A 20,101-nucleotide genomic window follows, 5' to 3' on the forward strand; every position below is an offset into this window, starting at 1 on the left:
GTAGGGGCAGATGTGTACCAGGAAGTAGGGGCATATGTGTACCAGGAAGTAGGGGCAGATGTGTACCAGGAAGTAGAGGCAGATGTGTACCAGGAAGTAGGGGCAGATGTGTACCAGGAAGTAGAGGCAGATGTGTACCAGGAAGTAGGGGCAGATGTGTACCAGGAAGTAGGGGCAGATGTGTACCAGGAAGTACACTCCTGCAGAATCCCTTAGGCCAGTGCTTCCATGGGGTTCTGGGTGCTGGTTGTTGGGTGCATATGTGGGTGCTATACGTGTCCATAATCAGTGAGCTACATGGTGACCTGACATAACCCATTAACCCTATAATTACCCCATGAAGCAGCCCCTTATCTTGTGAGCAAACAGCGAGACCCATTGTTCCTGGAGAGAGAGACACAACTGGGCATCAAATTAGCAGCGACCGGAGGGCTCGTCTGTATAAATGGAAACAACAACAACAACAACACAATCTGAATGCGACACTGATCCCAACCTGTGTAACAACAAAACCGGCTGCTGACTCTGAACCAACACACAGACCCACATGGGGGAGCAGCACGGGGGGGGGGGGGGGGCAGTAGGTACAGCGGGTTCCCTGGGTATCTGGGGGGGTACTTTGTGTGCAGGGGGGGGGGCAGTAGGTACAGCGGGTTCCCTGGGTATCTGGGGGGGTACTTTGTGTGCAGGGGGGAGAGGGGGGGCAGTAGGTACAGTGGGTTCCCTGGGTATCTGGGGGGTACTTTGTGTGCAGGGGGAGGGGGGGCAGTAGGTACAGTGTGTTCCCTGGGTATCTGGGGGGGGGTACTTTGTGTGCAGGGGGCAGAGGGGGGGCAGTAGGTACAGTGGGTTCCCTGGGTATCTGGGGGGGGTACTTTGTGTGCAGGGGGAGAGGGGGGGCAGTAGGTACAGGGGGTTCCCTGGGTATCTGGGGGGGGGGTACTTTGTGTGCAGGGGGGAGGGGGGGCAGTAGGTACAGTGGGTTCCCTGGGTATCTGGGGGGGGTACTTTGTGTGCAGGGGGCAGAGGGGGGGCAGTAGGTACAGTGGGTTCCCTGGGTATCTGGGGGGGGTACTTTGTGTGCAGGGGGAGAGGGGGGCAGTAGGTACAGTGGGTTCCCTGGGTATCTGGGGGGGTACTTTGTGTGCAGGGGCAGGGGGGGCAGGTACAGGGTCCGGTTGGGGTACTTGGGGGGGGGGGGTCAGTAGGTACAGTGGGTTCCCTGGGTATCTGGGGGGGTACTTTGTGTGCAGGGGGCAGAGGGGGGCAGTAGGTACAGTGGGTTCCCTGGGTATCTGGGGGGGGTACTTTGTGTGCAGGGGGAGAGGGGGGGCAGTAGGTACAGGGGGTTCCCTGGGTATCTGGGGGGGGGTACTTTGTGTGCAGGGGGAGAGGGGGGGCAGTAGGTACAGTGGGTTCCCTGGGTATCTGGGGGGGGTACTTTGTGTGCAGGGGGGAGGGGGGGCAGTAGGTACAGTGGGTTCCCTGGGTATCTGGGGGGGTACTTTGTGTGCAGGGAGAGGGGGGGCAGTAGGTACAGTGGGTTCCCTGGGTATCTGGGGGGGTACTTTGTGTGCAGGGGAGAGGGGGGCAGTAGGTACAGTGGGGTTCCCTGGGTATCTGGGGGGGTACTTTGTGTGCAGGGGGAGAGGGGGGCAGTAGGTACAGTGGGTTCCCTGGGTATCTGGGGGGGGTACTTTGTGTGCAGGGGGGAGAGGGGGGGCAGTAGGTACAGTGGGTTCCCTGGGTATCTGGGGGGGTACTTTGTGCGCAGGGGGAGAGGGGGGCAGTAGGTACAGTGGGTTCCCTGGGTATCTGGGGGGGTACTTTGTGTGCAGGGGGAGAGGGGGGGCAGTAGGTACAGTGGGTTCCCTGGGTATCTGGGGGGTACTTTGTGTGCAGGGGGAGAGGGGGGGCAGTAGGTACAGTGGGTTCCCTGGGTATCTGGGGGGGTACTTTGTGCGCAGGGGGAGAGGGGGGGCAGTAGGTACAGTGGGTTCCCTGGGTATCTGGGGGGGTACTTTGTGCGCAGGGGGAGAGGGGGGGCAGTAGGTACAGTGGGTTCCCTGGGTATCTGGGGGGGTACTTTTTGTGCAGGGGGAGAGGGGGGGCAGTAGGTACAGTGGGTTCCCTGGGTATCTGGGGGAGACTGGGGGGATTCGGTTGCTATATGGGGGAGGCACATTGGAGGGGGGGGGAGTTGGCGCCCGTATGGGGGGGGGCAATAGGAATATGCAGAAACAATTATTTCTCGCTTCGCCAACTCACCTCCAGCTCCTGTGAATCACATTTATTTATTGGGTCACTTTCCTTACAATCTGAGCAAATGATTTAGCAGAACCGGAAGCCTTAAATGCCCCCCCCCCCCCCTGTGCTGATTTGGGGGGTTTTGTGTCCCCATTTTGTACACAGCCCGGGAATAGGGGTGCTGTTTATTCAAAAACAAGTCTGGGGGTGCCACTAACCTTCAGGGGCACATAACCGACTTTTATACGTGGGCGGAGGGGGGGTAAGGGAATGAGACAGGCGATTGGCTGATTGTGATCCACTTTGCAGCAGCCAATAAGGACCAGTCTCTCCTACCCCAGCCGGTCCCCCTGCTACCTGGGGCCCCCCGCAACCGCTGGGTCTGCTGTGTATTATTGGCTGCTTCCTCAGCCAATAACTATCTCCCATAAACGCCAATCCCTGATTGGCCGCCTCACTCTCCCTGTTACAGAGAATACGTCCCAGTCCGAGTGCATCCCCTGTGCCCGAGAGTTAAAGGAAATGAGGGTGAAAATATTTGTAACAAAACAGGAAGGATCTTTGCTCCTCTCAGAGATAATGGCCTGGGGCCCGGCCCTCGGTTATATATCTCCCCCCTCCCTCCCTGAGTGTGTATATAGAGTATATACAGTATATACATATATATTTATTCAGTAACCAAGGCAGAAGCTTCACTGTATGTGCAGCACAAGTCAATATTAGCATTGTGTGGCGGCTGCTATGGGAATCATTTGTTTGGGGCAGTTTACACTGGAGGCGCTTAGAGCAGGGGTAGGGGGTGCCATAGTGTTTCCCTTAGACAGTACAGTATGGGGGTACAGCTTATTGTGTGCCCAGAACATTCCTTCTCTGTATATTTGTATTTATACATATGGGTAGGGGGTGCCATAGTGTTTCCCTTAGACAGTACAGTATGGGGGTACAGCTTATTGTGTGCCCAGAACATTCCTTCTCTGTATATTTGTATTTATACATATGGGTAGGGGGTGCCATAGTGTTTCCCTTAGACAGTACAGTATGGGGGTACAGCTTATTGTGTGCCCAGAACATTCCTTCTCTGTATATGTGTATTTATACATATGGGTAGGAGCTGCCATAGTGTTTCACCCAGGGGTGTAAGGCAGATGAGTGTAGGGTTAGTAGTGGGACACAGCCGGTTGCTACGTACCCGTTCCCTAACACAGACCCCCTGCACCAATCACAATATATATATATATATAGAATAATAGAAGACCGTAAGTAACACTATCACATCAGACAGAGGCTTCCATCCATTTCAAAGTCCAGAATATCCGATTCAGAAAGGGGGCGGTTCACCTTTAAGTTAACTGTCAGTACGTTATATAATGGCCAGTTCTAAGCAACGTTTCAATTGGTCGTCATTATTTATTTGTTATAGTTTTTCTTCTGCCTCTTTGCAGCTTTCAAATGGGGGTCACTGACCCCGGCAGCCAAACCCTATTGCTCTGTGAGGCCCCAGTTTTATTGTTATTGTTACTTTATTGTTTACTTTTAACTTATTTCCCTGTTCTTCTATTCATTTACCAGCCTCTCATTCAAACCACTCCCCGGTGACTAAGGTAACTTGGACCCTAGCAACCAGATAGCTGCTGAAACACCAAACTCAAGAGCTTCTGAACAAAACTGAAACAACTAAAAAAACTACCAATAAAAAAAAATGAAGACCAATTGCAAATGGCCTCAGTATATGATTCTCTACTTCATACTAAATCAAAGGTGAACTTGCCCTTTAGATAAGCCAATCACAGATATACACAGATATCACAATCAGCAAAGGCTGATGGGGGGGGGGGCAGCTCATTTCCTACCTCTTTCCTAACACAACAACAACAAATACCCCCGTTCTGATTAGTGACGATGTCACAATTACCCCCCCCCCCCCCCCCCCCCCCCCCCCCACACACACACACACAACTGTAGAAATGAATATTCCGCTTCCTGCGATTTCACACTTGGACAGAGTCGGCCAATCAGCCCAATGAGTTGGCCAATAAGTGCCCGACTCCAAGTGCAGTTCCCAAGCCGGGGGTCCCATTCCCCAGTGCCCCCCCTGGTGCCCAATCCCTACCAAGTCCGTGCCCGACCCATAGACGCACACACAGAGGAATAAGTGGGGAAATCGCAGACTCACCTCTTTTAAATCCCCGGGCGCGTCCGCACTCCCTGCCTCCCTCATCTTGTGTAACCGGGGAAAGGCTGAGGGCTCCGCAGCATCTGGATCCATACCCCCCCCCCCCTCCTCCTCCTCCTCCTCCTCCTCCTCCTCCTCCTCTTCCTCGTCTCTTTTGTTCAATTTCCAAAACTTTTGGCTTTTTGCTCGGAGTCGGATCGCTCGGACGGCGCTACTTTGTAGCAAGTCGCACACTTCCCCTGTTATCTGCCCTCCCCCCCTACATCCTGCTGTTTCCCTGCTGATAATTGGGGGCTTTTTTCCTCTCTCTTTCTGGAAATTCTTCTTCTCTCTGTGTCACTGATCCCCCCCCCTGCTCTCTCCTCCTCCCCCGGCCCCCCCATTCCCCCCCCCTCTGACTTCTTGATCTGCAGCTGGGCTTTATTGCCATAGAAACCTGCTGCCCTGAATACTAAAAGGGGGCTGCAGGGAGGAAGGGGGTCTGGGCACAGAGTTGGGGGGGGGCAATAACAATTCCGTTGGCACAGAAAGGGTTACACACTGGCTAAATATTAGTATAACCCCCTGCTGGGGCTGCAATATAAATACTGAGTATCGTCCCACACAGGCAGCGAATACAATGGGGACTGGGAAGCACTGACATATACAGGAGCGCAGTATGGGGCTGTCACTGTGTATCTGCTATTCCCTGTACATCTGGAACAGCAGCTATGAGCAACAGGCTATGGGCAAACTTAGGGGGCTGTTCCTGCTGAATTGTGCTTAGTACAGGGGAATCCCTATGTGCCATAGTTTTATGGTATCTCTCTGTACAGGCTATGAGCAAACTTAGGGGGCTGTTCCTGCTGAATTGTGCTTAGTACAGGGGAATCCCTATGTGCCATAGTTTTATGGTATCTCTCTGTACAGGCTATGAGCAAACTTAGGGGGCTGTTCCTGCTGAATTGTGCTTAGTACAGGGGAATCCCTATGTGCCATAGTTTTATGGTATCTCTCTGTACAGGCTATGGGCAAACTTAGGGGGCTGTTCCTGCTGAATTGTGCTTAGTACAGGGGAATCCCTATGTGCCATAGTTTTATGGTATCTCCCTGTACAGGCTATGAGCAAACTTAGGGGGCTGTTCCTGCTGAATTGTGCTTAGTACAGGGGAATCCCTATGTGCCATAGTTGTATGGTATCTCTCTGTACAGGCTATGGGCAAACATAGGGGGCTGTTCCTGCTGAATTGTGCTTAGTACAGGGGAATCCCTATGTGCCATAGTTTTATGGTATCTCTCTGTACAGGCTATGGGCAAACTTAGGGGGCTGTTCCTGCTGAATTGTGCTTAGTACAGGGGAATCCCTATGTGCCATAGTTTTATGGTATCTCTCTGTACAGGCTATGAGCAAACTTAGGGGGCTGTTCCTGCTGAATTGTGCTTAGTACAGGGGAATCCCTATGTGCCATAGTTTTATGGTATCTCCCTGTACAGGCTATGGGCAAACTTAGGGGGCTGTTCCTGCTGAATTGTGCTTAGTACAGGGGAATCCCTATGTGCCATAGTTTTATGGTATCTCTCTGTACAGGCTATGAGCAAACTTAGGGGGCTGTTCCTGCTGAATTGTGCTTAGTACAGGGGAATCCCTATGTGCCATAGTTTTATGGTATCTCTCTGTACAGGCTATGAGCAAACATAGGGGGCTGTTCCTGCTGAATTGTGCTTAGTACAGGGGAATCCCTATGTGCCCTAGTTTTATGGTATCTCTCTGTACAGGCTATGGGCAAACTTAGGGGGCTGTTCCTGCTGAATTGTGCTTAGTACAGGGAATCCCTATGAACTACTTCATTTATTTGGGGCTAAAAAGATTTGGAGAGGCGCCCTGAGCTTTTATCTAGGATCCTGTCTAAATTGAACCCACGTGTGTCCCTGAATAATGCGACTCCGGAGAGCCCAGGGCCATAGAATAAACATCAACCTCTGGATACCTGGGAAATATAACTGAGCAGAATTAAAGGGGAACTACACCTTGCGTAATAAAGGCAGAAGTCTCAGCATCTTTCCATCCACATTCATTACCCTTATTAATGAGTTACGTGTAAATGTAATTTCGTCGGTCGGCTCTTTATATTCTCTGCAACTGCTGGTTCAGACTCTCGAAACTATGCAGCAGAAAGAGGCGGAGTTCCTGATTAAGGGTAATTAAAAAAATAAATATTAATAACAACCCAGTAGAAGTATTTGCTATCAGGGAGGACAAACTGAAGGGAAATGGATTCCCCCCCTGGTGCCCCCTTGACTTCTGACACTGGAAATTAGAGCAAAAGTCCAGGAACCGATATCAGAAACAGATGAGCCCCGCACTGGGCGTACTCTGCTGCCACCTAGTGGCCACTTGCTAGTATTGCATTGTCTACTCCCTGCCCTACTCCTGTGCATTCTGGCTAATACCAAAGGTGCTGCTCTAAGATGCCATAGACAGTCACAGGGTCTGGACTGGGCCGCCTGGACACCGGGAAAATACCCGGCCTTGGTGGGCCCCACCGGACCAGACCAGACCCTATTGCCACTTCCTCTGGCCTCCAATGTCCTCCCCTGGCGCGTTTTACGTACATGCGTTCAAGGGAGGACATCGGTCAGGGGCCCCTGCGGGGGGGGTGTTAGGGGTGTGCGGCAGCGGGGGCTCCTGCAGGGGTGGGGTTAGGGGTGTGCGGCTGCGGGGGCTCCTGCAGGGGTGGGGTTAGGAGTGTGCGGCGGCGGGGGCTCCTGCAGGGGTGGGGTTAGGGGTGTGCGGCGGTGGGGGCTCCTGCAGGGGTGGGGTTAGGGGTGTGCGGCGGCGGGGGCTCCTGCAGGGGTGGGGTTAGGAGTGTGCGGCGGCGGGGGCTCCTGCAGGGGTGGGGTTAGGGGTGTGCGGCAGCGGGGGCTCCTGCAGGGGTGGGTTAGGAGTGTGCGGCGGCGGGGGCTCCTGCAGGGGTGGGGTTAGGGGTGTGCGGCGGCGGGGGCTCCTGCAGGGGTGGGGTTAGGAGTGTGCGGCGGCGGGGGCTCCTGCAGGGGTGGGGTTAGGGGTGTGCGGCGGCGGGGGCTCCTGCAGGGGTGGGGTTAGGGGTGTGCGGCGGCGGGGGCTCCTGCAGGGGTGGGGTTAGGAGTGTGCGGCAGCGGGGGCTCCTGCAGGGGTGGGGTTAGGAGTGTGCGGCAGCGGGGGCTCCTGCAGGAGTGGGGTTAGGAGTGTGCGGCAGCGGGGGCTCCTGCAGGGGTGGGGTTAGGAGTGTGCGGCGGCGGGGGCTCCTGCAGGAGTGGGGTTAGGAGTGTGCGGCAGCGGGGGCTCCTGCAGGAGTGGGGTTAGGAGTGTGCGGCAGCGGGGGCTCCTGCAGGAGTGGGGTTAGGAGTGTGCGGCAGCGGGGGCTCCTGCAGGGGTGGGGTTAGGAGTGTGCGGCGGCGGGGGTTCCTGCAGGGGTGGGGTTAAGAGTGTGCGGCGGCGGGGGCTCCTGCAGGGGTGGGGTTAGGAGTGTGCGGCGGCGGGGGTTCCTGCAGGGGGGGTGTTAGGGGTGTGCGGCAGCGGGGGCTCCTGCAGGGGTGGGGTTAGGAGTGTGCGGCGGCGGGGGTTCCTGCAGGGGGGGGTGTTAGGGGTGTGCGGCAGCGGGGGCTCCTGCAGGGGTGGGGTTAGGAGTGTGCGGCAGCGATGGCTTCTGCAGGGGTGGGGTTAGGAGTGTGCGGCAGCGATGGCTCCTGCAGGGGTGGGGTTAGGAGTGTGCGGCGGCGGGGGCTCCTGCAGGGGTGGGGTTAGGAGTGTGCGGCGGCAGGGGCTCCTGCAGGGGTGGGGTTAGGAGTGTGCGGCAGCGGGGGTTCCTGCAGGGGTGGGGTTAGGAGTGTGCGGCGGCGGGGGCTCCTGCAGGGGTGGGGTTAGGAGTGTGCGGCGGCGGGGGTTCCTGCAGGGGGGGGTGTTAGGGGTGTGCGGCAGCGGGGGCTCCTGCAGGGGTGGGGTTAGGGGTGTGCGGCAGCGGGGGCTCCTGCAGGGGTGGGGTTAGGGGTGTGCGGCAGCGGGGGCTCCTGCAGGGGTGGGGTTAGGAGTGTGCAGCGGCGGGGGCTCCTGCAGGGGTGGGGTTAGGAGTGTGCGGCGGCGGGGGTTCCTGCAGGGGGGGGGTGTTAGGGGTGTGCGGCAGCGGGGGCTCCTGCAGGGGTGGGGTTAGGGGTGTGCGGCAGCGGGGGCTCCTGCAGGGGTGGGGTTAGGGGTGTGCGGCAGCGGGGGCTCCTGCAGGGGTGGGGTTAGGAGTGTGCGGCGGCGGGGGTTCCTGCAGGGGGGTTGTTAGGGGTGTGCGGCAGCGGGGGCTCCTGCAGGGGTGGGGTTAGGGGTGTGCAGCGGCGGGGGCTCCTGCAGGGGTGGGTTAGGAGTGTGCGGCGGCGGGGGCTCCTGCAGGGGTGGGGTTAGGAGTGTGCAGCGGCGGGGGCTCCTGCAGGGGTGGGGTTAGGAGTGTGCGGCGGCGGGGGCTCCTGCAGGGGTGGGGTTAGGAGTGTGCGGCGGCGGGGGCTCCTGCAGGGGTGGGGTTAGGAGTGTGCGGCGGCGGGGGTTCCTGCAGGGGGGGGGGTGTTAGGGGTGTGCGGCAGCGGGGGCTCCTGCAGGGGTGGGGTTAGGAGTGTGCGGCGGCGGGGGCTCCTGCAGGGGTGGGGTTAGGAGTGTGCGGCGGCGGGGGCTCCTGCAGGGGTGGGGTTAGGAGTGTGCGGCAGCGGGGGTTCCTGCAGGGGTGGGGTTAGGAGTGTGCGGCGGCGGGGGCTCCTGCAGGGGTGGGGTTAGGAGTGTGCGGCGGCGGGGGCTCCTGCAGGGGTGGGGTTAGGAGTGTGCGGCGGCGGGGGCTCCTGCAGGGGTGGGGTTAGGAGTGTGCGGCGGCGGGGGTTCCTGCAGGGGGGGGGTGTTAGGGGTGTGCGGCAGCGGGGGCTCCTGCAGGGGTGGGGTTAGGAGTGTGCGGCGGCGGGGGCTCCTGCAGGGGTGGGGTTAGGAGTGTGCGGCGGCGGGGGCTCCTGCAGGGGTGGGGTTAGGAGTGTGCGGCGGTGGGGGTTCCTGCAGGGGGGTTGTTAGGGGTGTGCGGCAGCGGGGGTTCCTGCAGGGGTGGGGTTAGGGGTGTGCGGCAGCGGGGGCTCCTGCAGGGGTGGGGTTAGGAGTGTGCGGCGGCGGGGGCTCCTGCAGGGGTGGGGTTAGGAGTGTGCGGCAGCGGGGGCTCCTGCAGGGGTGGGGTTAGGAGTGTGCGGCGGCGGGGGCTCCTGCAGGGGTGGGGTTAGGAGTGTGCAGCGCGGGGGCTCCTGCAGGGGTGGGGTTAGGAGTGTGCGGCGGCGGGGGCTCCTGCAGGGGTGGGGTTAGGAGTGTGCAGCGGCGGGGGCTCCTGCAGGGGTGGGGTTAGGAGTGTGCGGCGGCGGGGGCTCCTGCAGGGGTGGGGTTAGGAGTGTGCGGCGGCGGGGGCTCCTGCAGGGGTGGGGTTAGGAGTGTGCGGCGGCGGGGGCTCCTGCAGGGTACAAGGCCAGAGGAGGCACCTTGCGGGGTTCGGTCTGCACCCCCAGTCCGACCCTGGGCAGTCACTATTTTTGGGGCCTGAATGGGCTGTTGGGACCTGTCTGTAAAAAAAGACAGGGGGGGGGGCTCAATGAGTAGCACTTCTGCCTTGCAGCACTGGGGTCCTGAGTTCAATCCTGGCCAGGGCACTATCTGCAAGGTGTTTGCAGGGTTGGACTTGGGGGTCCAGATTGCCCAGCGGGGCTTCTCCTCAGGGGCCCCTGCACCCCCCAATCCTGTCCAACCCTCTCCCCCAAGCTGTGTCGGGGGAGGGAGACCGGTGGAGCGTGGTTGGGTCTGGCCCACTGGGTTTTCTTCCCGGTGTCCTGATGGCCCAGTCCAACCCTGGCTGTTTGTATGTGTCTGTATGGTAGGTTCAGGCAGGGTCGGACTGGGCCGCCATGACACCGGGAAAATAACCTATTGCTGCTTCCTCTGGCCTCCAATGTCCTCCCCTGACGCGTTTCACATATGGGGGGGGGGTTTAGGGGTGCACGGCGGGGGACGTGGCCAGAGGAGGCACCTTGGGGGGTGGGGGGCAGGTTCATTAGCCCCTGACTAAATTGACCATAGTGTGTGCGAATGCAATAGGGACCTTAGACTGTAAGCTCCTCTTTGTAACTAAAGGGGTTATCTCACCTCTAAAATAATAACTTTTATAGAGAATGCTATTCTGAGACAATTTGCAATTGGTCTTTATTTTGTATTACTTGCGGTTTTTTAGTCGTTTCGTTTTTTGTTCAGCAGCTCTCTAGTTTGGAATTTCAGACGCTGCCTGGTTGCTAGGGTCCAATTCAACCTAGCAACCAGGCAGTGATTTGAAAGAGAGACAGGAAAATGAGTAGGGGAGGGGCCTAAATAGAATAAAAAGTAACAATAACAATAAAACTGGAGCCTCACAGAGCAATAGGGTTTGGTTGCTAGGGTCCAAGTTACCTTAGCAACCAGGGAGTGGTGTGAATGAGAGACAGGTATATGAATAGGGGAGGGGCTGAATAGAAAGATAAGGAATAAAAAGTAACAATAACAATAAAACTGGAGCCTCACAGAGCAATAGGGTTTGGCTGCCGGGGTCAGTGACCCCCATTTGAAAGCTGCAAAGAGTCAGAAGAAGGAGGCAAATAGTTAAAAAAACTATACAAAAAAAAATGACCAATGGAAAAGCTGCTAAGAATAATACATGTCCGTATAACGGGTACAGAATAGAACTTCACTTTAGCCCTTTAGAGCCCCCCCCCACCCCCTAAGTATGAAAGCGCCTTCTCCTTTAAGAGCCTGCGGGGCGTGGCTTCAACGATGACACTCATGGAGGCGTGGCTACGGAATTGTCCGTGATCCATTGAATCCGGGGGCTCAACGTTGGGGGATCCGCTGAGATTAGCCCCGCCCCCTGAGCGGCCGGCGGTGCGGAGGGACAGTGGGGCGAAGCGATTAACCGGAGCGCAGAGCGGATGAGGCGCCTTTCTATGAATGAGATCCGGCAAGGGCAGAGCGGGTCATGCTTTCTGCTGTGACACTTACCCACAATGCTTTGCTGCTGCCTGAGACTCTGGGGTTTTCCCTTCAGGGGAATTCTGCATAGAGGGGCTTCCCTGGGGAGGGGATGGCGGAAGGTTACACTACAAGCCCCAAGGGCCCCAATACAAGCCCAAAGGGCCCCAATACAAGCCCAAAGGGCCCCAATACTAGCTCATAGGGCCCCAATACAAGCCCCAAGGGCCCCAATACAAGCCCAAAAGGCCCCAATACAAGCCCAAAGGGCCCCAATACAAGCCCAAAGGGCCCCAATACTAGCTCATAGGGCCCCAATACAAGCCCCAAGGGCCCCAATACAAGCCCATAGGGCCCCAATACTAGCCATCACCAGGGTGGCCCTGATAGGCTGGGCTGTCAGAGAGGCGACTGTATCTGCCCAATCAGAAGCAGCCGGGCCCCTGAGACAGGAGCAAGGGCCACAGCCAATCCCCAGACAGGGACCACCGGGGGCCCTAACCAGGATTATATTCATTCTCCGTATGGGGGTGCGCTCTGGGGTGCTTTTCCTCAAGTTTGGGCCCCTGCTCCTGCTGTACCCCCTCACGTTTGTCTCCGCCGGACTCGCATCTTTGTGGCTGCGGCTTTTGTTAAAGGCCACCGAGACGTCGGGACCGGCCTGCATCAAACTGGGCCAGTGGGCTAGCACTCGGCGAGACCTTTTCTCCGAAGACTTCTGCAACTTGTTTTCTAAGCTTCACGTTAAGGTGACCCCCCACCCATGGGAGTACACGGAGCGCTGCTTGCACAGAGCCTTTGGCACCCACTGGAACCGGGTGCTGAGGTTTCACAGCAGAGAGCCCGTGGGGTCCGGCTGCGTGGCCCAGGTATATAAAGCCCACGCTGACCTGTCTACTATTGGTCAGTTTGACCCCCAGGCTTTGACTGACAGCTATGACCAAGAGATGACTGGTTACGAGGCCTGGGAGGTGCCAGGGCTGACGGGTATCCTTGGGTATCTCTGGGAGTGGAGAAAGAAAGTAGTTCCTTCTGACAGATCTGGGAGGGCATCAGATCAACAGCAACATCCACAGGAATCCACTTTGTACCCCGACGGGTCCGACACCCAACAACTCATTCCTGTGGCTGTAAAAGTAAGTGATGATTCCTAGCTAGAATCTCAGCCATAAAGCAGGGCAGGACTGCTGCTTACAATGGGGGGATCAGATAGGATCTGTGCCACTGTGACAGAATGCTCTGTTATACAGATAGCTAGAATCTCAGCCATAAAGCAGGGCAGGACTGCTGCTTACAATGGGGGGATCAGATAGGATCTGTGCCACTGTGACAGAATGCTCTGTTATACAGATAGCTAGAATCTCAGCCATAAAGCAGGGCAGGACTGCTGCTTACAATGGGGGGGATCAGATAGGATCTGTGCCACTGTGACAGAATGCTCTGTTATACAGATAGCTAGAATCTCAGCCATAAAGCAGGGCAGGACTGCTGCTTACAATGGGGGGGATCAGATAGGATCTGTGCCACTGTGACAGAATGCTCTGTTATACAGATAGCTAGAATCTCAGCCATAAAGCAGGGCAGGACTGCTGCTTACAATGGGGGGATCAGATAGGATCTGTGCCACTGTGACAGAATGCTCTGTTATACAGATAGCTAGAATCTCAGCCATAAAGCAGGGCAGGACTGCTGCTTACAATGGGGGGGATCAGATAGGATCTGTGCCACTGTGACAGAATGCTCTGTTATACAGATAGCTAGAATCTCAGCCATAAAGCAGGGCAGGACTGCTGCTTACAATGGGGGGATCAGATAGGATCTGTGCCACTGTGACAGAATGCTCTGTTATACAGATAGCTAGAATCTCAGCCATAAAGCAGGGCAGGACTGCTGCTTACAATGGGGGGGATCAGATAGGATCTGTGCCACTGTGACAGAATGCTCTGTTATACAGATAGCTAGAATCTCAGCCATAAAGCAGGGCAGGACTGCTGCTTACAATGGGGGGGGGGATCAGATAGGATCTGTGCCACTGTGACAGAATGCTCTGTTATACAGATAGCTAGAATCTCAGCCATAAAGCAGGGCAGGACTGCTGCTTACAATGGGGGGGGGGATCAGATAGGATCTGTGCCACTGTGACAGAATGCTCTGTTATACAGATAGCTAGAATCTCAGCCATAAAGCAGGGCAGGACTGCTGCTTACAATGGGGGGGGATCAGATAGGATCTGTGCCACTGTGACAGAATGCTCTGTTATACAGATAGCTAGAATCTCAGCCATAAAGCAGGGCAGGACTGCTGCTTACAATGGGGGGATCAGATAGGATCTGTGCCACTGTGACAGAATGCTCTGTTATACAGATAGCTAGAATCTCAGCCATAAAGCAGGGCAGGACTGCTGCTTACAATGGGGGGATCAGATAGGGTCTGTGCCACTGTGACAGAATGCTCTGTTATACAGATAGCTAGAATCTCAGCCATAAAGCAGGGCAGGACTGCTGCTTATATATATATTGCCCATTTAACCACCCTATCATAACTGTAGTCTGTTGGTTATTAGAGGGTAACTAAGTATCTATAACATAACCAGGTCCTACACCCCGGCCTTACCCAGCACGTACGGATGGACATTCTCCTCATGAAGACCTGGAGCCGACTGATTGGCTGGATCCCTGGATTCCGGTGGCTGAGCCTGACGGAGATGGTGGAGGAGTTTGAGAAGCTGATGACCCACCAAGTGAGTCCCTGGTCCGATTACCAAGTCCCTTAATATTAAAGGGAAGGTGGGGGGGGGGGAGGAACACTGTTATATGGGGGAAGAGCAGGGGGTGGGGTTCAGCTCACAGGTAGGAAGCAGTAAGCACTGTGATTGGTTCTGCTGCCGCTGACCTTGGTACCTCCCATCCCTCTATTGACCACAAACTTGTTCTATTGCCAATAGATTGACCTGCGGTCCGAAGCCCGGAATTTGGAGCTGTTCCGGCAAAAGTTCGACAAGGTGGATTTTATACGGTTTCCCACCCCCCTCCGGCCGCTTGTCACCCGCAACATCTTGGTCGAGACCTTCGAGGTGAGTTCTGGGCGCTTTAATACACAGGAGCCTTGCTTAGTGATGTCATAAGTGATGTCATCCCGTGTCATAAGTGATGTCACCAACGCCTGTGTATTATAAAAGTAATGTACCCCCAACTTAAAAAAAGGGTTCTAGACGTCCATGGTTATAGAGCTCGAATTCCCACAATGCCTAGGGATACGTGTGAAAGGCATTATGGGAAACGGAGTCCTGACCGACTCCTGCTACATTGTTTACGTAGTCAGAACCAGCAGTGCAGAGAGTAGGATATTTCCCAATAAGAACCATGTTTTGCTGTGGTTTCAGGACGGGGAACCGGTGTCCCTGTACCTGCGAGAGCCGGACGCTGCCCCAATAAAACAACGGATCGCTGGCATGGGGGTAGACATGTTACTGAAAATGGTAAGTTATTGGGGGGCTACCGTTCCTGGGGGGGCTGATGATTTATATCTCTTGATAAAGCCCATGGATATGTTTATGGATTATCAGCTGTAGTACCACTGATTCACCATAGGGGCAGTGTGGAGCCATAACAGCTAATGCTTATGGCTATGTCTGCTTCACTTTGGCCTCACAACCACCTAAACTAGACTTTTTTGGCCTTTTCTCCCCCCCCCCCCCAGATATTTACAGATAATTTCGTCCACGCTGACCTGCACCCCGGGAATATACTAGTGCAAGGGGTTCACCAATACGCCACCGGTGCCGCCGACCAGACCACCCTGGTGGATATGTGCGACACGCTTATTGTAGACGTGCGCCCGGTCCGCTGCCCGCTCCGGCTGGTGGTGCTCGATGCTGGCATCGTGGCCCAACTGCAGGAGAAGGACCTGCAGAACCTGAGGGCTGTATTCACAGCGGTACTGCTGGGGCAGGTAAGTGGGCGGGGCTTCACTAGAGGTCAGACCTTCAGCCGACGCTCAGGTCTTTCATTTATGGGGTCAGAACATCAACGCTAACGTCATGGAAATCCCTCACTGTGATTGGCCATTTCCTGAACTAAGGTGAAAGCAGCCAATCACTCAGTGTTGGGGTTACCCAATGAACCTAGCCACCTAGGTTGGTGCCCAATATCCACCCACTATTGGTGGTTATTGTCCTATAGTCTTGGCCCAGTCTGCCCCGAAGCTGGTAAGTACCAGAGAAGACAGAAGGACTTGACTGTGTATCTATGGGATGTTACAGGGCGAGACAGTAGCGGAACTGATCTTACACCACGCCAGAGCCAATCAGTGCACAGACGTAGAGGGATATAAGAAGGACATGGCGGAGCTGGTGACAGAGGCCCGGAAGACGACAGTCGCGTTGGGAAAGGTTAGCTGCTTCCTTGACTTCCATTCTTCTGATTGTCTCGTTAGTCACCGCTAATGACTCATTTGCTGTCTCGCTGCAGTTGCAAGTGGCGGTGCTGCTGTCTCGTGTTTTCCAGATCCTAATGACGTATAAGGTAAAAGCCGCTCAAGTCCACCTAACACACTCCCTTAGAACTTTGTCTAGATCAGTGGTTCTCGACCTTCCTAATGCCGCGACCCTGTAATACAGTTCCTCATGTTGTGGTGACCCCCAACCATAAGATTATTCCTAAGACCATGGGAAATATGTGGTTTCCGATGGTCTTAGGCGACCCCCAAAGGGTCCCGACCCACAGGTTGAGAATCGCTGGTCTAGAACCTAAAACACAACCCAAATGTTCTAAGTACCCTTGGGAACCCCGATACAACATCCTCTTCTTCCCTTCCAGGTTAAGCTGGAGAGCAACTTTGCCTCCGTCATATTTGCCGTTATGGTTCTGGAAGGACTTGGTCGGTCTCTGGATCCGGAGGTGGACATTCTGGAGGCAGCACGGCCTCTCCTGTTGAAGAACGCTGCTTCCTTGCTGACCTAGAGCCCAGCCGTGAAACCTATGGAGATGTCCTATCACGGGATGGAGGCCACGTCTCAGAATGGGAAAGACAGACATCGGTGGGAAGAGACCAAACTAAATGTGGTACCGAGGATGGAGGTTTTGGCTTCTGGTTCCGGGACGTCGTTGCTACGGGTATATGCTCCGGTGCTCCTACTATTGGTTTGGCTTCGGTTCCCACCTGTGAAGATTATGGGGAACCAACCACTTGACTTCCTTGCAAGAAAAGTTCTAGAGTTCTACAATCCTGTTCATGAAGAACAGAAATGTCCTATGTGCGAAAGCAAATATTCAATGATTTATTACCCTGAGAACAGGGTAAACCCCCCCCCCCTGGATTCCAAATGGTATGGTCCACCAGAGACAAGTTAAAGGAGAAGTTCACCTTCACGCTTGTTTTAGTGTTTACACTTCTTTGTGGTCGGTAATTTCCTTTCTTCCTACATCTGCCTGGACTTCCAGCCGTGACTTCCTGAAGGGGTTGACCCACGGGGAGGGCAACTGCTGGCATTTTGGGTGGCCATGATAAAATGGATCTTTTATACAAGGGATCTGGTCGTCCTTGAGGAGGAGGAGGGTCCCCCCTTTGTGCCAATATGGGGTGCTGATGCCTGAAGCACCACAAGGCCTGGAGGAGAACAAATCACCAAACAGGATGGAATGGGAGTACCAATATGGCGGCTACTGGCACAGGAAACCCAGTGAGCGCAATGTGGGAGGGGCCTTAGGTTATCACATATTGATGGGAAGTCTGGAATCCAGAATCAATCAGAACCCTTCTACTCCCACGTCCTTATTGTCACTTTTGTGCCCCCCACTAGTCTGACCGAGAAAAGGGAATGTTAAATGTATGACATAGAGAGTGATATTCTGAGACAATTTGCAATTGGTCTTCATTTTTTATTATTTGTAGTTTTTTTTTTAGTTATTTCACTTTTTGTTCAGCAGCTCTGCAATTTCGAGTTTCAGCAGCTCTGCAGTTTGGAGTTTCAGCAGCTATCTGGTTGCTAGGGTCCAAATTACCTTAGCAACCAGGGAGCAGTTTGAATGAGAAGATTGCAAATGAACAGGGGAGGGGATGAATAAAAATGAGCTATAAATAATAATAAAACTGGAGCCTCACAGAGCAATAGGGTTTGGCTGCCGGGGTCAGCGACCCCCATTTGAAAGCTGCAAAGAGTTAGATGTTTTCTGGTTGCTAGGGTCCTATTTAACCTAGCAACCAGGCAGTGGTTTAAAAGAGAAACTGGAATATGAATAGGGGAGGGCCTCAATAAAAAGATAGGTAATAAGAAGTAACAATAACAATAAAACTGGAGCCTCACAGAGCAATAGGGTTTGGCTGCCGGGGTCAGTGACCCCCATTTGAAAGCTGCAAAGAGTTAGATGTTTTCTGGTTGCTAGGGTCCTATTTAACCTAGCAACCAGGCAGTGGTTTAAAAGAGAAACCGGAATATGAATAGGGGAGGGGCTGAATAGAAAGATAAGGAATAAAAAGTAACAATAACAATAAAACTGGAGCCTCACAGAGCAATAGGTTTTGGTTGCTAGGGTCCAAGTTACCTTAGCAACCAGGGAGTGGTTTGGATGAGAGACAGGAATATGAATAGGGGAGGGGCTGAATAGAAAGATAAGGAATAAAAAGTAACAATAACAATAAAACTGGAGCCTCACAGAGCAATAGGGTTTGGCTGCCGGGGTCAGTGACCCCCATTTGAAAGCTGTCAGAAGAGAAACGTAAATAATTCAAAAACTATAACAAATAAATAATGAAGACCAATTGCAAAGCTGCTTAGAATAGTCAGTTCTATACCATACTAAAATGATACAGCATTCCATTGCCAGGGGAATGTTCCCTTTGCTCCGGTGCCAGAGTATTTTTTTATAAAATAATAATATTTTAGCAATTAATTATAAAAACAAAGGGAAACAATATCTGCCTCCCCCCACCCCAATAAAGAGATATCGACAGATCCCTTAGTTCCACATCAGGTGAATATATATATATATATATATCCGTCATGTGATCAGTTACTAAGGTTATCTAGGTTTACCGCCATCAAGAAAAGCGCTTTCGTAAAAGGAAGTGATGCCAGTCATGTGACTGAGGAACAGGAAATAAGCAGTTGTTTAGGGTGGGAAAAAAGACCCTTCCAAATGCTTAACCCCTTCTTGTCAATAGTCGTAATAGTCTTTATCAGACTGAACCTGAGTACCCCCATATCAAATCAAGGTTTTTTAAAAAGGCAAACTACTGTAATTTTATTTTTATGATAATATCCCTCAAACTATTATCCATAGAGACCCTATTTTTATATAGAAAGTAACGTCACATGTTACAGGGCTACAGATATGGCACAAATTATTGTATATACTGTATTTTGGTTCCACTGTGGCATTGTACGGTTAGCACCTTCTTTAAAATACCACTATAGCCCTGTACCATAAACAGTTCCTGCTGAATTGTGCTTAGTACAGGGGAATCCCTATGTGCCATAGTTTTATGGTATCTCTCTGTACAGGCTATGGGCAAACTTAGGGGGCTGTTCCTGCTGAATTGTGCTTAGTACAGGGGAATCCCTATGTGCCATAGTTTTATGGTATCTCTCTGTACAGGCTATGGGCAAACTTAGGGGGCTGTTCCTGCTGAATTGTGCTTAGTACAGGGGAATCCCTATGTGCCATAGTTTTATGGTATCTCTCTGTACAGGCTATGGGCAAACTTAGGGGGCTGTTCCTGCTGAATTGTGCTTAGTACAGGGGAATCCCTATGTGCCATAGTTTTATGGTATCTCTCTGTACAGGCTATGGGCAAACTTAGGGGGCTGTTCCTGCTGAATTGTGCTTAGTACAGGGGAATCCCTATGTGCCATAGTTTTATGATATCTCTCTGTACAGGCTATGAGCAAACTTAGGGGGCTGTTCCTGCTGAATTGTGCTTAGTACAGTGGAATCCCTATGTGCCATAGTTTTATGGTATCTCTCTGTACAGGCTATGAGCAAACTTAGGGGGCTGTTCCTGCTGAATTGTGCTTAGTACAGGGGAATCCCTATGTGCCATAGTTTTATGGTATCTCTCTGTACAGGCTATGAGCAAACTTAGGGGGCTGTTCCTGCTGAATTGTGCTTAGTACAGGGGAATCCCTATGTGCCATAGTTTTATGGTATCTCTCTGTACAGGCTATGAGCAAACTTAGGGGGCTGTTCCTGCTGAATTGTGCTTAGTACAGGGGAATCCCTATGTGCCATAGTTTTATGGTATCTCTCTGTACAGGCTATGGGCAAACTTAGGGGGCTGTTCCTGCTGAATTGTGCTTAGTACAGGGGAATCCCTATGTGCCATAGTTTTATGGTATCTCTCTGTACAGGCTATGGGCAAACTTAGGGGGCTGTTCCTCCACCTTCTCATACTGTGAGTAAATAAGGGTTAATGTACATGATGGGTTTGTGCCGGTTACACAGGGTAAAGTGCTACAAATACAATAAATCCACATCAAATTCACCTTTATATGTTCTCTTCTCCTTGTTGGGTAAGCGGCCATGTTCCTTTTAAATCCTTTTTCAATGATTTTCCTTCCTCCTCCTGCTTCTTTCAAATAGGGGGTCACTGACCCCCGGGAGCCAAAAACACAATTGCTCTGAGGCTACAAATGTCTGGTTACCTTTTATCCCTTAACCATTCAGGCCTCTTCT

General features: G+C 53.5%; 2 protein-coding genes across 3 annotated transcripts in view; one reads left to right on the top strand and one right to left on the bottom strand.

The window, feature by feature from the left end:
• dennd2a (DENN/MADD domain containing 2A) overlaps positions 1-4,735 on the bottom strand; it is a 45,818-nt gene extending 41,083 nt beyond the window's left edge. For both annotated transcript variants that reach the window (XM_031898522.1, XM_031898521.1), the window contains exon 1: positions 4,421-4,735. The gene's annotated coding sequence lies outside the window, so the exon portion shown is untranslated. The remainder of the gene's footprint in view (positions 1-4,420) is intronic.
• Positions 4,736-11,236: 6,501 nt separating this feature from the next.
• adck2 (aarF domain containing kinase 2) lies at positions 11,237-17,332 on the top strand. The gene is made up of 8 exons (XM_002941614.5): positions 11,237-12,565; positions 14,023-14,169; positions 14,374-14,502; positions 14,812-14,907; positions 15,129-15,380; positions 15,691-15,819; positions 15,899-15,952; positions 16,247-17,332. The coding sequence occupies exons 1-8, from the start codon at positions 11,465-11,467 to the stop codon at positions 16,388-16,390; spliced, it is 2,052 nt and encodes a 683-aa protein (XP_002941660.3). The 5' UTR covers positions 11,237-11,464; the 3' UTR covers positions 16,391-17,332.
• Positions 17,333-20,101: the final 2,769 nt, after the last annotated feature.

The sequence above is a fragment of the Xenopus tropicalis genome, chromosome 3 (genome assembly GCF_000004195.4).
Source record: "Xenopus tropicalis strain Nigerian chromosome 3, UCB_Xtro_10.0, whole genome shotgun sequence".
In the NCBI taxonomy this organism is placed as follows: domain Eukaryota; kingdom Metazoa; phylum Chordata; class Amphibia; order Anura; family Pipidae; genus Xenopus; species Xenopus tropicalis.